Here is a 20896-nt window from a genome sequence, read left to right as displayed (position 1 = left end):
AGCCCTAATTTTTTTAGGTTTTGGCATGGATTTCCTACACAACAAGAAAGATGAAGGCAACCTCTAAGCATATAAAAGGAGATCAATCTGCAGCAGCTCTCTCTCTCTCTCTCTCTCTCTCTCTCTCTCTCTCTCTCTCTTCCTCTCCTTCTTTAGTTAGTTTTATTTCTTCTATGTTTAACTAGTTTTTATTAGTTAGGGGGCTGCTTGAAGCCCCTAGATATGAACTACAAGATGATTTGACCTTTGATGTTATTTTCTTTTAATTCAATATGAGACTTTTGTTTACTACTTTTACATTGATGAATGCTTGCTTGTATGCTTTGAGTGCACGCTTAGTATGCATGTTAGGATTCTACCGCTTTGATTGTTTGATATGATGCCTGTGTCAATAGTTGGACTCCTCAAACCTTCTAGAGAAGCAATTGTTAGTTTTCACTATCAAGTAAACAAAGTCCTAGGTTTAGCAAGGCGCTAAGTTTATTGCGATGCCTAGTGATGTCTCAAACTCTTTTAGACCTTAATGATCTCTGCATGTTTAATCTAATAACCATACATTTAGGTTGCATTGCTTGGGAATAGTCTAGGTGTAGAGCACTTCCTGCCTAGCGTACGAAGTAAGAAAGGGTAATAGGTTGTGTTCAAGCATACCGAGCCAACCTGAGCATCTTCATCTAGATTAATTGAATTAGGATTGAACAAATTATCTTGTGTGTGATTGTCGGGGGTGGATGCATCTTCCCTAGCTAGCTTTATTCTCATTGATTTCAAAACCCATCTCAAAATCTGCTTTCGTTACTTTCTGTCCTCTATATTTTGGTAATTATTTTATACAGTAAACGACACCCAAAAATCACCAAATTTTGTGTACTGGACCGTCTGTGTGTTTAGTATATTTCTGTATATTATCATATTTTTATGAATAGTGTAGGTTAGTTTTTTAGTTAGATTTTCAACTGCTGTTCGCTAGGAACAGTGGTCACTTTTGTGACATTGTTTTTAGTAGTTAGAACTATAGTCTTCTGCGGGAAAGACCCTTGTTTACCCTCGCTACAATTGACCATCTTAAGTGTGAATAAGGAAAATCAATAGCTTATAAATTTAGCTATCATGTGTGTGTGTATACGTGAAATATATTTATTGGTACAGTTTTGTGTAATGAGGTAGAATTAGTATGTTTTGTGATTTCGATCATGCTATTGTTGTGATTTCATTTTTTTAAGAAAATGAATGAGTCTTGAATGGAAATAATTTTATTATTGACTTTTCTTATTTGAGAGTTGTATGTGTCATTTTGCGCTAGGTATTAAGGTGTGAAAACAATATTATGAAATTGATTTCTATATTGTTTTTGAGATTGGATTTGAGTTATGAAAACAATATTTTGTTGCAATCAATTATATTGTTTTGATTTGGTTTTAAATTGAGAGACTGATTATTATTGTAAAGAGTACTTTGAATTGTGGGGCAACATACACGTTTTTAAAAGAGAGTTTCGAGTGTGTATTCTTTCTGTTATTGTCCAAAAGGGACATGGGTTTTGTATTTAAAAAGTGTGTGTTCACTAGAGTTGAAAGGGTGATTTCTTGGCTTTAGCGTGAGTTGTTTGGTTGTCTTCTTTGATTCTTGTTTTATTGAATTGTTTGATTTTAATGTAATGTCCTGAACTGAACTATACGCAGGGATTATTGTGATTTTTATTTATTGATTTTAATGTAGTCTCTTGAACTAAACTAAACTATATGCAGGGATTATTGTGATTTATATTTAATGATTTTAATGTAGTTTCCTGAACTAAACTATATGCAGGGATTACTATGATTTTGGATTGTGTGTTTTTTGGTGATCTCCTAGACTAATTTTCTATGCAGGGATTATTGGTTTTATTTAGTTTAAATTGTGGGTTCAATTGTGGTTGAGACTTGTAGTGAGTTGAGAAATGTTTTATCATGTTATTGTAGTGATAAATGCTTCCTGTAGAAAGGGAAAAAAAAAGTGATTTCTTGGATTTGTTGTTTGTTAGGTGCTGACTTGTATTTTCCTTAAAAAGAAAAAGATTTTGATTTGGGAAATAATCATTGTGTTGATTTGTGAGTCGAAAAGGTCATTTTGTGGTTGTTTGAGTTTACTCACACGAGCTTGCAAAAGCTTACCGGATTTGTTATTTCAACCCGGTGCACTATTATAGGAGTTATTGTGCAGGTCTGTGTAACCGTCGTCGAAGCCGAGGCTTTGTTGCTGTTGTAGCTTGGACATAGAAGTGTACTTATGGTTTTAGTCTTCCGCTGTGTAGTGAGTTTGGTGGGTGTGTTTACTTATTGAATTGTTGATCAGTTTAATTTGTAAACTCATTGTAATTTAATATGTGACTCTAAAGAATGAGTCTATATTGACATTTGGGGTTCAGGGCATCTTGCATACTTGTTTTAAAAAGAAAAATGTTCACCGGTATTTAGTGTTGATGTCTGAACCATCACACCTAGTGTATTTGTGTTTTGCTAATTGTTTATTAGTGTACTTGAAAATCGGGGCGTGACACACTCTCTCTCCAATCTTAAAATTTGGTTCAATTCTATTTCGACTGCGGCCTCGTCCGCCTTACAAACCATGGTTGTCCAAGGGGTTTTGTGTTGTAATTTCATTTTCTCTTAAAAATAAAAAAATTACATGCCTGCACCAAGTTTGTTTTCTTTTGCTGAAATTGCTTCATCATGAATTCTCCTCGCCCAGATTCATCTTTAGGAAATTTTTAGGGGTGGGCGTCCGGACCCGAAAGACTGAAGACCCGACCCGGACCGAGTAAAAAAGCCTGATTCGGTTCGGTTTTAGTATGGAAAATCTCGGTTCGGTGCAAAGCCCGACCTGAATGTGTATTTTCAGTTCGGTCTCGGGCTTCAAATATTCAGAGACCGAAAGCCCGACCCGACCCGATTTCTCCTCCATCTCAGTGAAACCATCTCCTCCCAAGCTAGCTCCTCCTCCTCCTAAACCTTTCCCCTCCATCTCAGCCTCTCGAAACCATCTCAACCTCTCAAAACTCTCCTCCCAAGCCAACTCCGATCCTCCTCCTCCTCCATACTCAAATTTGCAGTGGCTCCTAAAGCAACCAAAGCAATACCGGAGTCCCTAGTCTCCACATATGAAGAAGCAGAATTTCAGTAAACACCCATAAACCAAGTGAAACAAAGAAATCAAATTTGGGCTTTTGTTGGAAAGCAGAATTTCAGAAGAAACCCATAATTTTTTTTGCCAGAAGGAATTCCAGATCCAACACAGACCTCATGCTTCCCAGACGCAAGATGTTGATTTGATGAATATATGGTAATTGCCTACTAATTGGTAAACAGAGAACTGCATAATGGGGATTGGGAAGGAAGAAAAAAGGAAAAAAAAAAGAAAAAAAAGATATGAAGTAGAATTGCAGAAGAAGAAGAAGAAGAACTGAAGAAGAAGTGTTGAACTGTCGAAGAAAACAACTAGAAAAGAAAGAGAGTATAGAAAGTAAAAGAGGGTTCTAGGTTCTATTTTGTTTTACTTCTACAGCCTAGGATGAAATAAATATAAGCTTTGTACATAATATATTGAGAGCGTCTCGTGCTCTAGTGGTTGGGAGCAAGGGTTTCGTGTCAAAGGTCGGGGGTTCAAACCTCGCCTCTTACCGAATTTTATGTATTTTGCATATTGGGCCCAAAAAGCCCGAAGCCCGAACCGGCCCGTTTGGGATCGGTTTCTGTCGGTTTCCATTTTCGAAAAAGCCCGAACCGATTGTTTCGGGCTCAGTCTCGGTTTTACCAAATTCCGGGCCCGGCCCGACCCGAGCCCAAGCCTAGAAATTTTCACCTAAATTTCACTCCTTACTCGGATTTCTCTAGAAGGGAATACTCCTCACCCATGACGTAGGACGCCCGAAAAATCTAAAACCAAATCTTCTTGAATATTCCAGCGGCTAGTAACCTCATTACGTGTGAGTCACCTATTTTCCAGTCACTCTTCTTGATTCTCCGCCACTTCTTTACTTTTATGGTTTTCCAGCTAAACCGGGCCCATTCTCGTCCTACATCAACCCAGATTCTCTTTGAGAAGATTTCTCCCCACCGATATATATTCGACTTGAGGAGATCTCTTCTCACATATATTTGAATTTAGAGAATTACTTCTCACCCAGAATCACCTTGAGGGTATTTCTCTTCACCCATATTGGCCTTAAGGGAATTTCTCCTCAGCTAGATTCGCAATGAGGAGATCTCTACTCACACAGATTTGCATTTAATGAATTACTTCTCACCTAGAATAGCCTTGAAGGGATTTTTTTTTTTTAAAGGGGTTTGGAACCCAGCCTAGCTGGGAGGCTCACCCAACCCAGGCTTGAAGGGATTTTTCCTCACTCAGATTCACCTTGAAAGAATTTCGCTACACCCAAATCTGCCTTCAAAGGTTTCACTTTGAGATATTTTTCCCAAACATGTTAATTTTCCTCATTATTAGGCCATATCCTAACTAGAAATCGTTGTTAAAATTTTACACTCTGACATAACCTCCATATTCATAATATATGTTTCTGTTTGAATAATTGAGTTTCTTTTCTATTTTTTTTTCCATCAGATTTTACATGTATTTTATTTTATTTTATTCGGAATATATCCCAAATAGAAATTTCGAGAATATTTGATGATATCAGAGAAATTTCATAAAAACAATGGGAAAATTCTACAAAATGTTAACGTATGACATGCATACAATTGCCTTAAAAGTGGTAATTTGAGTCCTCAAAATAGTAATATTAGTCCTCAAAGTGGTAACATGAGTCCTTAAAGTGATAAATTTTCTTAGTTACCACATGAGTCCTCAAAATAGTAATATTAGTCCTCAAAGTGATAACATGAGTCCTTAAATTGGTAAATTTTCTTAGTTTACCATATGAGTCCTCAAAATAGTAATATTAGTCCTTAAAGTGGTAACATGAGTCCTTAAAGTGGTAAAAATAGTTGATGTATGAGAAATGTTAACATACTATAGCTTTACCCAAAACAATGAAAGATAAAAAAAAAATTTCCTACAATATATCGGTCTCCAAAAATAATAGATATTTGAGAATATGTCAAAAATATCACAGATATTACAATCTTTAGATTGCATAACTAGGTAGCAGATACTTATCCAATAAATTAGTCACCGATTGTTTTTTTTTTTTTTTTTGGCAAGGGAAACAACTTCATTAAACAACCAACAAGATTACAGAGAGAGGGCAGCAGATGACAGGACCTGCCCCGAATTTCACCCTGAAATCCGAGGTGACCCTGTGGGGCCCACCTTAGGAATAACTCTACCAAAAATTTGGCATAGTCACCCCTAAAATGGACTACCCAAAACCTGTAGAATTACAATCACACTTCTAACAAATCATCCATAATCTTCTGGAGCCACCCTGCTCCCCAAAATCCAACAACTTCACAATAAGTAACTAAAATCCGAAAATAACATATTCTTAATTACATCAAAGTAACTTCCAACCTTTACATTATTTATCCCTCACAGGTTATCAGAGCAATCTATAAGAGGAAGAAGAAAATAACAATACAGGTAGGTCCAACAGTTAACCTACAATGAAACAACAGCAGCAGATGCTATGCCCCGAATCGTACTATGCCGAACCAGCTACTCTGCAGACTGGGCATTTGAAAACGAAGGGCCCAGGGGAAAAGTATATAAAAACGTTAGCGTGAGTGGACAAAAATAAGCAATTGCAAAATAAAGAGTTTATACTTTCCCGCATTTAATCACTTAAAACCCGATGCATGCAACGATTAGAAAACACATTTAGCTTTAAATCTAAGAATCTCAAAACGGTAAACCGACTAGCCTCACTAGCCACAAGATTCGAAAAACAAATATATTGTAAAATCGAAATATCATTTCTCAAGAAGGTAAGACCAGCCCCGCTGGCTATAATGAAAATCAGACTAGCTCCGCTAGTCAAGCAACGATAAAATATGGGGAAGAAATTTCACCATACGAAAGAATGGAGCCTCCCAGGCTCGGGTCGGAGTGTCCCACACTCTGGAGCATCCCATGCTCTGCTCTTACTCACCCACAAACACATAGTAAGCAGGGAGGAGTACTAATAGGCTAGCTAGCAATAAATATGACGACCCAGGTATGGCGGGTAAAAACCATACGAAAAATCGAAAATCAGTAAGGCTTCCCCATAAGTCCCGCGAATAAAGAAAACACGGGTACGATTCCCAATCGTACCCCGAAATTCTCGTAAAAGTCGTATAAAGCAACAGCGTGTCCCACACGCTAAAAGAATAACTAGATTAACAATAAGGCATTCCCAATGCCAAAATCAAAAGTCAATAAATAACAAGAAATATAATTCCATCGAAATCCCATTTCGAAAAATATTCCAGAAATCTCAATATCGACGAATAAAATATATTAATAGATTCCGGAAATCACCTCGGAAAAATAATTCGTCGAAAATCACTTAAATCACAAGTTCAAATCCGAGCGAATAAAACTCACATTCCAAAAATCATGATGGAAAATCCAAGCAATATTCCAAAACCGAAATCATATCCGAAACTAAAATAATATGATAATTAATAAAACATTAATTCGAAAAATAAATGCATGCATCAATATTCAAAAACAAACGTTCACTCACAGTATACGGCTAGCGTGGTATCCAAGCGTAAGGATCCTCGTCGAGCGATGAGTCAGTATCTCGTCCTGTACACAATTGTATTCTGTAAACAACAATTCAATAAAACAATACGATTCTATATTGAATCCCGAAAACCCCACGTAAACTAGCAACTCCAACTCCTTTCGAATTCAAGCCAAACTTCACCATTTATATCAATCCGTCGATTAAGGTATTCCATGACGGAATAAGGGAAATCCGAAGGTCGGATTCCCACAAATTAACAACCGAAACTCCACACTTTGAAAATTCACAAACAATTCCAAATTCCTCCAAAAATTACCAAACTTCATAAACAAGCTCTACTCAAATTATAGGATTTAATGGGCTAAAAAATTGGAATTAAATGTCAGCCCTACGCGCCACCCACAGTGGCGGCGAGTGGGGCCCACGCGCCGGCGGCCACCACCTCCGATGGCCACCAAATTTGGACAGTAGCTTCTACTCAACAAACCCAACCATTCATTCAACCACAACAAGTTCCAATTTTACCTTTAAGAGCTCGAATTAAGCCGATGAAGAAAACCCAGAAATCAAGCTTCGGACCCAAGGATGTTCTTCGTCGATTCGGCCTCCACGATGCAAATCGGAGCAAGAGGCCTTAGGGGAAACGTTCGCCGGCTCAAGGCGCTCCTTCAATCCAAGTTTGGTGGTCGGAGACGGCCGGAAACGGCGGAATCGCCGGAAAAACCAAAATTGCACCCGGAGGAGAATTTGCTTCGAATCGAGGTTTTTCGGCCAAATTGTCGAAAGCCCAGGGTACCAGCGTGTAGGGAAGGAAGAGGCGGTCCCAGAATGACCAGTGGCATGCCGTCAGGTGGCCGGAATCGGAAATTAGGCCGGAAATTCAAAAATCCCCCGAACCGGAGGAGAAGGGATCGGGGGAGAAGAGAGAGAGAGAGCCCGGTAAGTTTCCAAAATTGGAAACTTACCACAGTGATTTTCCCTTTATATAGAAACTTACCTTGAACAGTAACTTTCTTTTTTTCGCCTATAACTTTCGCATAAGAGCTCCGATTTTTACGAACCACATATGCACGCGCTCGGTTTAACATCCTCTACAACTTTTGTGAAGAAACTTTTCTCAAATTCTGACCCGAACTAAAAGTCAACTTTTAGGGCCACTAAAAGTGCTGAAACGACAGTAAAAGTGAAAGTAAATGTCATTTACCGTCCTAATGACCAGTAAACGGATGAATTTGGGTTCGGGACGTAACAGCAGAGGCCCGTCCGAACTAAACCAAATAAAACTGAGAAAAACGAACACAAACAACACAGGAGCTCCAATACAATAGCATACCCAGATCCAACATCCACAATGCGGAAAAGGCATTGAACAAGGACACAAACAAACCCAAGAAACCAGCAACCAAAACATGCCATAGAGACCCAAAGCTCCCGCCGAGCTGTACCAAAAGCATCCCTCCAATTGTCACCGAATAGCCGGAGATAAGGGTGTGCAAAACACGGAACAAACCGGCCAAACCGATCAAAACCGACCGGTAAATATGGTTTGGTTAAGGTTTTTAACTTTAAAAATTGAAAGTCGGTTCAATACCGAACCAAACCATTTATGAATTGGGTTGGTTTGGTTTCTCTTTTGCTTAAACCGCGGAACCTGAACCGATCAGTATGTTTGAAATGTAATAAGAAAAAGTTTTAAATTTATATATATATATATTCATTTGTCCAGTTATTCTCAGTAAGTTCTAAATATCCAATTATAACTTTATTCTCAAATGATATACTACCATATCGAATCCAATGCCCAAAGGCCTAGAAGTCTCATATATAATCGCTACGATTAATTTGATCCTCTCATATCACATATCTCAATCTCTCATTCTCCAACCTTTAATACTACCATATTAACTTATTAAGCTAGTATTTATAGCTCAGCCATCAAAGAGTGACTTATGAATCTATTCTAGATTTTGGTTTTTGAATATTGGTTTTGGATTTGATTATTGTATTTTAAATTTAGATTACGCTTATTTAATATAATTTTTATTATTTAGATTGAATTTTACTAGAATTTTTTTCATAAATAGTATGTTAATATAATATAGGTTAAAACCGCCTAACCGACCAAACCAGACCATCTTTAACTGGATTGGATTGGATCGGGTTAAACTTTTTTTTTTAATGACCGGTTGTCCAAAATGCTTAAACCGCTTACTTTAGTATAGAAACGGTTTAGAGTCAAAACCGATCCAACCCAATCCGTGTGCAGCCCTAGCCGGAGATAAGCAACCACCGAGAAAGTACCAAGGAACCATGGGATGATGAGATCCGCAAATACCATAAGTAATTGCGCGGTGAACTCCTTCGTGTATCGAAGGTAAACGCTCCGAAGAGCAAGGGAAACGCTCCGAAGAGCCGGGATAGTGGCTGTAGATGAGAAAGGTAAATCGACAGAGGCAACAGGACAAAAAGACATATTTGGATGATGTTCAAGGAACAACAACAACACAGAGAGGGTGAAGAGATGAGAAAAGAAACGAAAGAGGGCAAGGAGGGAGAGGAAAGAGCATGGTGGGAGTGGAGATGGGAGGCTGGATGGAGCAGATTTGAAAGGGAAAGTGTGTTTGTCCACAACCCACTGCATCATTTTTTACTTGATTAATTTTTCTTTTGGTCAGGCAATGTCAGCATTGCTTAATTATATTATTTTAATCATCTACCTAGTACTGTAACCGTAAACAAAGTCGGCTTGACATTTCTGTATAATTGTCATTAGAAAATTGTCAATCATTCTAGCAGCTTGCCTGGTCAATGTGGCAGAACGGAAACCTTAAATAATGATTGCCAGTCAGCTCGAGTGTCTGCATCCATCGAAAAAGACAATTTTGACTATTTGTAAATATAATATAGATTGCGTTTGAAAAAGGTTATAAGCAGTTTAAATTAAAAGCAATACAGAGTAAATATAATATAAAACTTGCATGAAGCCATGCCATGAAGAATGATTATGATCGAACCCAGTTGTTGTTCCTACAATCCTACCAAAGGACTTCTAATTCGCCTTTTTACTCATCAATCGTCACCGTTATGATTGATCTATCACGAGAGATTATTCAGAGCACCGCCGTGCACTTGCACCAACATAAATGAATGGTTAGATTGCATGCATAGAATAATTTCCAATCTATCACGAGAGATTATTCAGAGCACCGCCGTGCACTTGCACCAACATAAATGAATGGTTAGATTGCATTAAATACACTTTTTGTTTATTAAAAATAAAGTTGATAATAAATATCAAGGGTTGAGATTATTTTATAAGGGTTGGGTCATTTACACCGTCGGTACATAGAATAATTTCCAATCTATCACAGACCAAAAGAGTACGAATTATACCTGTTACCCTCGCTATTGTAGTAATTAATTTTGTTTCATTACATTAATTATAGTAATTACTAGCTAGGTTAGTGCAGTCTTCAGTTTATTGGAGTTGTTGAGCCAGGACTGTTAGCTCCCCTAGTTACCCGATCTCTTCTATATGTGTAAACGTGTGTGGCAGACTGAACACGTATCTGTAATTTGTATTCAGTTTCACAGTTTGTTTGGTTTGGTTGACCGCACTAATTATAAGCACTAAGATTATATATTGTGAGTATATAATATGTGCAGTGTGTTAAGTGTGATTAATTAAGTATTGGAGTGGCCAAATTTCATGTGGGATCAGTACTTGATAATTATTATAGTCAACTCAGACCAGCTAGCTAGGGAGTACTAGATAGAGGGAGCTAGCTATAGTCTATAAGATTAGATCTGTAAATGGATCGGATTTGGAATTGATTGATTTAAATATGAATTTGTTTAATAATAAAAAATTTCAACCTGACTTGATCTATTAACCTAATGGATTGTTGATAGTTCATTAAAATCCATTGATTAACAGATACTCAATCCGCTAATCTGATTCATTTATAATAACGAATATTTTTAGATTTTAAATAATAATATTAAATTGTTATTATGATACTTTAACAAATATTAATAAAATATTAAAACAAAATGAAGAGTATCACCAAAAATTAAATTATATAACCAAAATATTCCTTAAATGATAAACTAAAGTAACCAAAATACTAAATTTTCAAAGCAATACTTCATTGATAAGAGAAGAAAAAAAAAAAAAAAACATAGGCTTTAAGCTTCAACTTCATATTCCCATATTCTCAATATTGACAATATATATCCTTAATTATCCTATATTCCCATATTGGAAACTTAATTAAGAATACTACGTCCTTTAGGTTTTCGCAAAAATTTTGCCATAAATATGTATATTTATTTTTTATATAAAACTAATAAGTATTCATAATATTTTATATATAGTATTTTGAAAAATAATATTTTATTGATATAAAAATAATATTTAATTATTACAAAAGGGATCGGATTATTAACAAATCAGACCTAAATCCATATTTGATCCGTTAAATAAACGGATAAACGGATTTGTTCCATTAACAGATCAACGAGTTTAGATTGAATCTGGATCCGATCCGGATTGGATATGGATCAAAATCCGGTTCATTACAAGTCTATATATATATATAAGATAATATGAAACCTGAATGAATCAGCTTGCATGCTTGCCTTGACCTGAACAAGTCCTCTATCCTACTCGATTAGATCTATAGGCCATGGAAACTACTACGTTCTTCATTTCCCTGCTAGTTCTCTTTTTTGCTTCTCTCTACTATATCTTCTGTAAAATTATTCCAAGCCCTAGGCAACAAGTAACAGTTTATCAACTGCCACCAGGAAGCACAGGTTGGCCCATCATTGGCGAAACCTTCGAGTATCTACGCACAGCCAGAAACGGTGTCCCTGAAAAGTTTGTAGCAGACCGAAGGAAAAAGTACTCCAATGTCTCATTATCATCAGCTGCAGCAACAGCAGGCTCGTGCAAGGTGTTCAAGACATCGTTGCTTGGCGAAACTATGGCCATGCTGTGCACCGCTGCTGGAAACAAATTCCTGTTTTCAAATGAGAACAATCTGGTCAAGTCCTGGTGGCCTGCTAACTTCAAAAAGATGTTTCCAAACACCGACAAAGCAGACTTCTCCAAAGAGACCATCCGAATGCGCGCAGGTCTACATTTCTCAAGCCTGACGCTGTCCGAAAGCATATAGGCATCATGGATCAGGTCACCAAACACCATTTCGATAAGCATTGGTCCTCGCTGGATCAAAAACAAGTGATCATGTTTCACGCACTAGCAAAGAAGTATACCTTAGCATTATCTTGTAGACTCTTCTTAAACATCGAGGATCCACAAGTGATTGCCAAGCTAGAGAAACCCATTCGGCATATAAATGCGGGGCTCGTTTCATTGCCAGTGGATCTGCCGGGCACCGACTTCAACAGAGCCATCAGAGCATCTAAGAAAATGAAGGAGGAAATTGAGAGTATGGTTGTGCAGAGGAAGATAGATCTCATGAATCTGACTTTGATTGATCGTGAACAATTAGCGAATGCACCACAAGATCTAATGGCTAGCTGGCTCATGGAGACATATAGCGATGGACAAGAGATGACGGAAGCGGACATTGCCGAAAAGTTGTGGGGTATAATACTTGCCGGTTATGACTCTATAATTAACACACTCTGTTCCACTGTCATCTTTCTGTCACAGCTTCCTCCAGTGAAAATACAAGGACAGAATACGTTTTCTGGAAAATGGGGATTGCAGTATACGAATCAATCCCTACTGGGCAGAAATCAGAGATCACGAACCAAACTCCAGATTTTTGGTTACGCAGTGAAAATCTCAAATATTAGATTAAAAACACTGCGGGGCTCTTACTCTTGAGAACCCAAAATAAGAACAATTGAATTATGATGAAGGATATGTTCTTTACAACTTCAAATAGCACTAGCGCGGCTACAATGAATAGACAAAACTAATATGCAGTTTGTCTTCAATCTCGAACTCCTTCTTCACTTGATTGTTCTTCGATTTTTCTTTTTCTTGCTTCACAACAACTCTTCATATCACAAGTAACTCCATACGCATGAGCACTTGACCTATAACACTTAACCAAGGAACAAGTGTTTAGGATTTTTATCACTACACAATATCAAGCAAGACTCTCAATTATTCTTGCATTCCTTGATCGGCTGCCAGTGTAGTCTGCATCCTATATATCTGTCAAAAAGCAACGCCAACCCTAATAGACTTCTATTAGGAAAGAATCATGGTGATTAAATAAAATAACAAACCCTAGAAGACTTAGGATTACATTACACCACGTTACAAGCCATGGGAATACCTTTCCTAAACAAATAAGCATTGAGTCCAAAAGATATTTTCCCTTAACAGCATTTTTTAAAACAACATATCAGTTTGTATAGGAATGCCAATATGACAAAAAAACTTGTACCAACAATCTCCCCCTTTGGCATTCCTATACAAAACAACTTTACCGTATGTAAACTCCCCCTCAACAAGTACTTGAGAAACATCACAACTCTTCATTCATTCATTCCTGAAACTTTATCACACATTAGTTAAAATGCATAAGATTGAATATCGTTATCACAGTTATGAATCTGCTTTCTCCCCCTTTTTGAATAGGAATGACAAAGGTAACTTATGTAGCGGAAGCCATGTAGAAGGAGGATCACACATAGATGAGGCACAGTAGACACTAGCCCAAGTCGAATCAATCAGAGGAAGATAGGCAAAGTATTAATACTCCCCCTAAGTGTGATCATGTTATGAAAGATGCAAGAATGAAATGCAAACACACAATGAGTGGGTTTGTATCCAAATGCTAAGAACAGATTTAATTCGCATAGCTTTTCCAACAAGAGCAATACCACTTAACCATAAACAAGAGTGCAACAAAATAAGTTCACACGAGTGAATTTATTCCGACAATCACAAAGTAAGATAGAGGATGATCGAGTATTCTATATCTCTTGTTGTGAAGAGTGAACATATCTCAAGATGGGGTATGTAATATTTGTGGAAACCTGAAAAGCAAGGCTCACATACGAAACACATTTAAGCACATAAACTTTATTCCCCCTTATAACACCGTGTGGGCAAGATTTTGAATTTTTCTTTTGGCCTTTCACACAAAGTAACATTTTTGCTCAAGAAGACTACGACCCTTGTAACGAGTATTATGCTAGCAGCTCCCAAGTCAGATGACTTTAGGGTACTAGATGTAACAAGGACATCCCAAAGAGCACATCTACTCGAGTCAATAGTTTCACAATCCACCGGGGTGACCAAACCATTCCCGTTTCTTCCCAATCCTCATATCGTTCGTCACGACCGAGGCCTGTTTACTTTGGGAATAACCTGGCCATGCTCCATTAACCAACTACATTTTTTTTTTGCTTTTATATCAAGGAGCAACCAACAAGAGTAATTTCGTACATGAGCAATGAGAACAAGCCAACAATCAAATAAGACTTACCACCACTTAGAGTATGTGTGCATGTGAGGTTTTAAGATTGTAGAGAATATGTTACAGAGTGAGTGACGTAAGTACAAGTTCACAACGTGCTAGGCACCTTATTGCACACAGATTTAAAGAAAAGAGTATGGCCCTTGTCAATCTAAGTTCAAAATAATCTGTCAGACACTCGGGGATACAAACCACTATTTTTCAATCCTAAATTTCCAGAAACTGAACCTAACAATGCAGAAACGTAAAGAAAATGCACCTATACTATCATGAAGACATACACCATGAATGCATGCAAAATGGATCAAATGAAGTGAGAGTATCAATACTTAGAGCATCCACCACGGTGCTTCTAAGTGATTCAAATTGAGTTATGTCTAAAGGCCTAGTAAACGAATTAGCCAATTTGTGATCAGTAGGAACAAAAGCATGCTCAACCATATTATCACGATTATCCATATGAGTAGAAAAACGATTATTTGAACATTTTTTAATCCAGATTTGCTTCTGCTTTGTTTTTGTTTCCAGATCCACGGGGATTGAAGCCAGCTTTGCAATCCTGGCGATCAGATTCAGACCCTCTTTCAACTCAGCTTGCAACGAGGCATGTGACTTAATTCTCAACGTTTTCCTCTGATTTTGAGCAGCCCTGCGAAGCATATTGCACCTAGGACGTATGTGTCCTAATTTTCCACAATAATGACAAGTAGGAACAAAGTTTTTGGAGTTGTGAACATACCTGGGCTGACAAAGTTTGTCAGGACTTACCTGAGCAACCTTTTTATAGGTTTGAAGGTCCAATTTACGTTCTGGTCTTTTGGGCAATTTGGGACCAGAATCAATGTCTTCTGAAGCATGTGATTGACCCAACGAATTTTCACCTTCCACACCTTTTACAAAGGTCAAAGGCTTGCACAACTCACCTTCAAACCCTAACCCTTCTTTGTTGCCGTGAGTTTTACCAAATCCTATCATCTTGGAGACCTTTTCAGACCCTATGGAGAACTTGTTGAAGCTTTCCTTGACTTTAAGCAACTCATCCTGCAATTTCTCATTTTCAAGGGTTAGTGAAACATTTAAAGTGGATTGAGCCTTGACTTCAACCTGCAAAACTTTAATTTTATTAATGAGATCACCATGTTCCTTGTTCCCAACTTCAGACTTAACCTCATCCTGCAAAACTTTTATCTTATCAACAAGGTTAGTACGCTCAACATTCCATTCTTTTACAGAAGTTTCAAATTGTAGCTCAATTTTCTCTTTTTCTTCTCTTAAAGAATCAATTTCTTTTTCAAGTGTATAATTTTTCCGAAGAACAATCCTAGAGGCATTATACAATTTCTTGCATTTTTCATTTGTTTCTTCATCAAGGGTATCACCTTCAAAGTCAGAATCATCAGATAAATTAATATCAATAAAGGAAGTAAGAGCAAGATTTACCTCTTCACCATCAGATTGAGAGCCTTCATCACTATCACTCCATGTGGATTTTAAAGCCTTGTTCCCATGTGAGTTATACTTCTTGTTGCCACAATTGGCAGCAAGATGTCCAATTCCACCACACTCAAAGCATTTAGGTTTGTTAGGAAATTTTTTTGAAGAGTTTCCAAAGGAGTTTTTGTTTTTCAGAAAATTTTTGAACTCTTTTGTCAACAACGATAAATCCACATAATCATCATCAACATCATCTTTCTTTTTAACAGAAGAGAAATCAATATTTTTTACCTTTTTCTCGGGCTTGATCCTCATCTCAAAGGTTTTGAGATTACCTATCAGTTCGTCAAGAGAATAGGTGTCCAGGTCTTGAGTTTCCTCTATGGCAATTTGCTTGGCTTGAAATTTTGAAGGAAGAGCCCTGAGAAATTTCTTGACTATTCGATGCTCCTCAAATGGATCATCAAGGCTACGACATTGGTTTGTCACATTGAGAAGTGGAGTGTGAAAATCATCAATTGATTCATCTTCCCCCATGGTCATGTTCTCAAATTCCAATACGAGTCTTTGAAGCTTCTGACCTCTAACCTTCTTGTTTCTCTCATAAGTAACCTGAAGTAGATCCCAAGCTTGTTTGGCTGTGTCACAGTGGCTAATTCTCATTCTCTCCTTCTTGGACAAAGCTGTGAATAGTGAATTCCTTGCCTTAAAGTCACAAGTTCTATCACGAACTTCCTCTTCTGTCCATTCCTTCCTAGGTTTGAGAACCCTTGCAGAGGACCCTTCTACTTTCTTTGATTCTTCTGCCTTGGTTGGGCGTTCCCATCCATTCTCAACTATATTCCACATGTTTTCATCTTGAGAGTAGAGAAAAGCCCTCATCATGATCTTCCATTGTGAGTAATCTTCACCATCAAACAAAGGAGGGCAATTTATCGAACTGGAGGCTCTGTTATATTCACGTTCCATCCTTGACCACGGATCAACTAAAAAGCTTTAGAACCTGCTCTGATGCCAAGTGAAAATACAAGGACAGAATACGTTTTCTGGAAAATGGGGATTGCAGTATACGAATCAATCCCTACTGGGCAGAAATCAGAGATCACGAACCAAACTCCAGATTTTTGGTTACGCAGTGAAAATCTCAAATATTAGATTAAAAACACTGCGGGGCTCTTACTCTTGAGAACCCAAAATAAGAACAATTGAATTATGATGAAGGATATGTTCTTTACAACTTCAAATAGCACTAGCGCGGCTACAATGAATAGACAAAACTAATATGCAGTTTGTCTTCAATCTCGAACTCCTTCTTCACTTGATTGTTCTTCGATTTTTCTTTTTCTTGCTTCACAACAACTCTTCATATCACAAGTAACTCCATACGCATGAGCACCTGACCTATAACACTTAACCAAGGAACAAGTGTTTAGGATTTTTATCACTACACAATATCAAGCAAGACTCTCAATTATTCTTGCATTCCTTGATCGGCTGCCAGTGTAGTCTGCATCCTATATATCTGTCAAAAAGCAACGCCAACCCTAATAGACTTCTATTAGGAAAGAATCATGGTGATTAAATAAAATAACAAACCCTAGAAGACTTAGGATTACATTACACCACGTTACAAGCCATGGGAATACCTTTCCTAAACAAATAAGCATTGAGTCCAAAAGATATTTTCCCTTAACAGCATTTTTTAAAACAACATATCAGTTTGTATAGGAATGCCAATATGACAAAAAAACTTGTACCAACATCCAGTTTATGATGCCGTCCTTAAAGGTACATTATATACATAAGCAAATTCTACCTAGCTAACTAGCTGCATTAACTAGCTACTAATCTACTAATATATGCTCATACCAATGATCATTACTATCAAACAAGAATTGAATTAGGTACATATTTGATTTCAACTATGCTTCCATCTTCTATTAATATTTCATGATTTCTCTGGATCACATCTCTACGCCTCCGTATTTGTAGGCTTAGCATGTTCTCACATATATAGCTAGAGGACATATATATAATCAATATATTAATGCCATATCAAGTGGTCATTCACAGTAAAATGTGCTAAATTTAATAATCTCTATTAAATAATATTTTAGCTGGTTCTGACTTCGGCACAACGTGCTAAATTAATAAATAATTCGCTAAATTTATAGGATAATACATTTTTAAATATTCATATAGACCCATGCATGTAATATATAAATTAATAATTCCTTGATACATAGTGTTTATGATTCAATTATATATGCATAAGGCCTTCATAAAGAATGACTCAATCGTTGTTTGTTTCTTCTTGAAATTGATGTCACCTTTGATCTCAACTCTAACTTTTCTTAACATGGTAAGAAGTTCTGATATGGTTTTCTCATGCTGCAACAAAAAATTATTCTATGTCATCACTGCTTTGAGAGCTTCTTTTCACGAAACGGGCTCCATAGTAGAAGTAGAACTATCATCTTCAACTTCATCATCTTGATCATTTCTCATGACGCTCTCTATTATCTGTTCGTCACTTAACATAGCACATTCAACAGAATACAACAATATTTAAGAAAAGGAAAAAATTCTGTTTACTACCCTGTACTTTCAAGGTTTCGTCAGTTCAGTCCATGTACTTCTAATTTAATCAGAAAAGTCCTCGCACTCTCCAATTTCATCAAATTGATCCATTTCCTCACCATTCCGTCAATTTCCTCTGTTTGGATGCTGACGTGTCCGAACGCCGCCTGATCTGTCAGATTTGTGGGACCTTCTCACATGCAAAATTCCCAAGCTACCCTCCTTTTCATTCCTTCCCTCATTCAATTCTCAACCAACTTCCCAAGATCGATCCGATTCATTCAGCCTAACCATCGCTGATTCCATCATTCACATATTCAAGCTCGATCCGATTTAAGAACCACCTCTCTCTCATCGCCGATTCACATGATCGATGACCCCAGCAACCATCCTCATCCTCCTCAGGCCTCCTCAACTAGATGCCCCACCTCTCCGACCCCAAAGCCATCGTCGCCATGACCCGCGCCGTCTCCGACGTCGCCCTGACCCGCTTCGTCCTCAACGCCCTCGACGACCGTCCTGACCACGAGACCGTCGACACCGCCAAGGCCAAGCTCGCCCACATCGAGTCCACTCTCACTAAGAAGCTCGAGGACCTCGTCCTCGCCTATATTGTTAACGGCGACTCGCATAACAAAACCAATAAGAAGAAGAAGAACAAGAAATCCAAAACCGACACAGCCGCCGTACTTCCCACCGTCACCGTAGCCATCGCCGGTTCAATCATTCACAACGCTCAGTCCCTCGAACTCGCCACTCGGGTACTTCTCTATTCCTCTAATCCCTCCCTACCCAACAAGATTTAGCTTCAATCTTTTTTCTAATTCATTTATTTCTTCTTTTAATCTCAGCTGGCCGTCAGATAACTCGTGCCGTCACGAGTTTCCGAGTTGATGAGGTGGTGGTATTTAACAACAACAGTGAGTCTGGCTCTCCGGAAGCTAATAATTCCGATGTGGTTGGTAATGAGCTTCTGTCGTTCTTATTCCCAGGCGTGGGTCTGGTTGATAGTGGGCTGGGTGGGTGTGGTTGGTAATGAAATTTTGATTTGGGAAGAGATCTGTATCTTTGGTTTTGATTTTCATGTTGGGTTTACATGCATCTTGATTTGAATTTTGTTCAGATTTGGTTTTTCTGCATCTTAGTTGAATCTAGAGGACTCATCTCAACCAAATTGGATTAATTCGTACACCCAAATACTTAAACTTTTTGGGTTTGTTGTGAGCATGATCTTGGCCCCATTAATGATCTCAGACTCCCTCATCTTCTTCCGGCCATGTTGATCGGTGGAGGAAGTGAGGAACCATAACCAAGAGCTGAGAAGAAGAAGAGAAGACGGGGTTCTGGGGAATTAGGCTGCTCGGGTGGGAAAGGGGAGGGAGATATATTAGAGGGGTAGCTTGGGAATTTTGCATGTGAGAAGGTCCCACAAATCTGACAGATCAGACGGCGTTCGGACACATCAGCACCCAAACAGAGGAAATTGACGGAATGGTGAGGAAATGGATCAATTTGATGAAATTGGAGAGTGCGGGGACTTTTCTGATTAAATTAGAAGTACATGGACTGAACTGACGAAACCTTGAAAGTACAGGGTAGTAAACAGAATTTTTTCCTTAAGAAAATATAGAACACTTCGATAAATTAATAGGATTTCCTTGATTCCAAGGCTATTAATTTATAGAGGTTTAACTATATATGTAATATATACGTACAGCAATATTTTGTAGTACCTCCTGGCCAAGTTCTCCTATATATAGAGAAAATTAATGAAAACTGCGGCTGGGGACTTATTAATTAAGTAGCAAGTAGTGAAATGGATCCATGTACAAATATGTCTTGCAGAGCAAATGGAGATTGCAGAATCAAAAGATGAAGGAGAGTTGCTCAACTGGGGGGACATACAAAAGATGAAATATACATGGAACGTGGTATGTGAAGTATTGCGATTGCAGCCCCCAGCTAGTGGAACTTTTAGGGAGGCCATCACCGACTTCGTCTATGAGGGATATCTAATTCCAAAAGGAATGAAGGCACATACATTACATTACATATACGTACTAGCTAATTTTATTTCAATATATCTAGCTTCGTGAAAATCTATATTGTCTTCATTTCTCATTTTCATACCTCCTGCGTGCAGTTACATTGGAATGCGTTTGCCACACATAAGAACCCGGAATACTTTCCAGATCCACACAAGTTTGAGCCGTCAAGGTTTGAAGGACAAGGACCACCTCCTTTCTCGTATGTTCCTTTTGGAGGAGGACCTCGAATGTGTCCCGGAAAAGAAAATGCTCGATTCCAGATATTGGTTTTCATGTATAACCTGGTCACCAGATTCAAGTGGGAGATGGTTTTTCCTGATGAGAAGATGGTCGTGGACCCTGTTCCTTTTCCTACCCAAGGACTTCCTATTCATCTATTTTCTCATAAATCATAAACGTGATAAGTATTGTAATTGTTATTTGTTTTGAATATAGGATCTACTAGGACTTTGTTAGTGTTTATCAAGTCATCAACTTGAGAGTTGTTAGTCAATGGGTAGTTTGTTCCCAATTTTCTGCTTAGTTTGTTTTGTACAGAGCTTGTTTTCAATCAATGAAAATCATTCAGTTCCAATATTTCTCTTGCTTTCATATTATTTAGTTTCTTTGACAAAACGATCGAGAACAACTGCGTCCTTGGACTCAAACCCATAGATTAGAGTTTTGACTCGCTGAATGTTCAAGTGTTCCTT

The 20896-nt window shown here is 37.9% G+C and overlaps 1 protein-coding gene across 1 annotated transcript; it reads left to right on the top strand.

Moving 5' to 3' along the window:
* Positions 1–17344: 17344 nt before the first annotated feature.
* LOC133716174 (beta-amyrin 28-monooxygenase-like) lies at positions 17345–20599 on the top strand. Its single transcript, XM_062142898.1, has 3 exons — positions 17345–17364; positions 20002–20189; positions 20300–20599. Exons 2-3 carry the CDS (start codon positions 20007–20009, stop codon positions 20597–20599), a joined length of 483 nt encoding a protein of 160 aa, XP_061998882.1. The 5' UTR covers positions 17345–17364; positions 20002–20006.
* The last annotated feature ends 297 nt before the right edge of the window (positions 20600–20896 follow it).

This window comes from Rosa rugosa, chromosome 6 (genome assembly GCF_958449725.1).
Source record: "Rosa rugosa chromosome 6, drRosRugo1.1, whole genome shotgun sequence".
Classification (NCBI taxonomy): Eukaryota; Viridiplantae; Streptophyta; class Magnoliopsida; order Rosales; family Rosaceae; genus Rosa; species Rosa rugosa.
The sequence above is the reverse complement of the archived record's forward strand: the minus strand, read 5'-3'. Positions and strand labels throughout refer to the sequence as shown.

Excerpts from the sequence above, each read along its gene's own strand:
- LOC133716174 (XM_062142898.1), top strand. The coding sequence starts at position 20,007 with ATGGAGATTGCAGAATCAAAAGATGAAGGAGAGTTGCTCAACTGGGGG. Across the intron at positions 20,190-20,299 it reads TAATTCCAAAAGGAATGAAG|TTACATTGGAATGCGTTTGC; the intron begins GCACATACATTA and ends TCCTGCGTGCAG.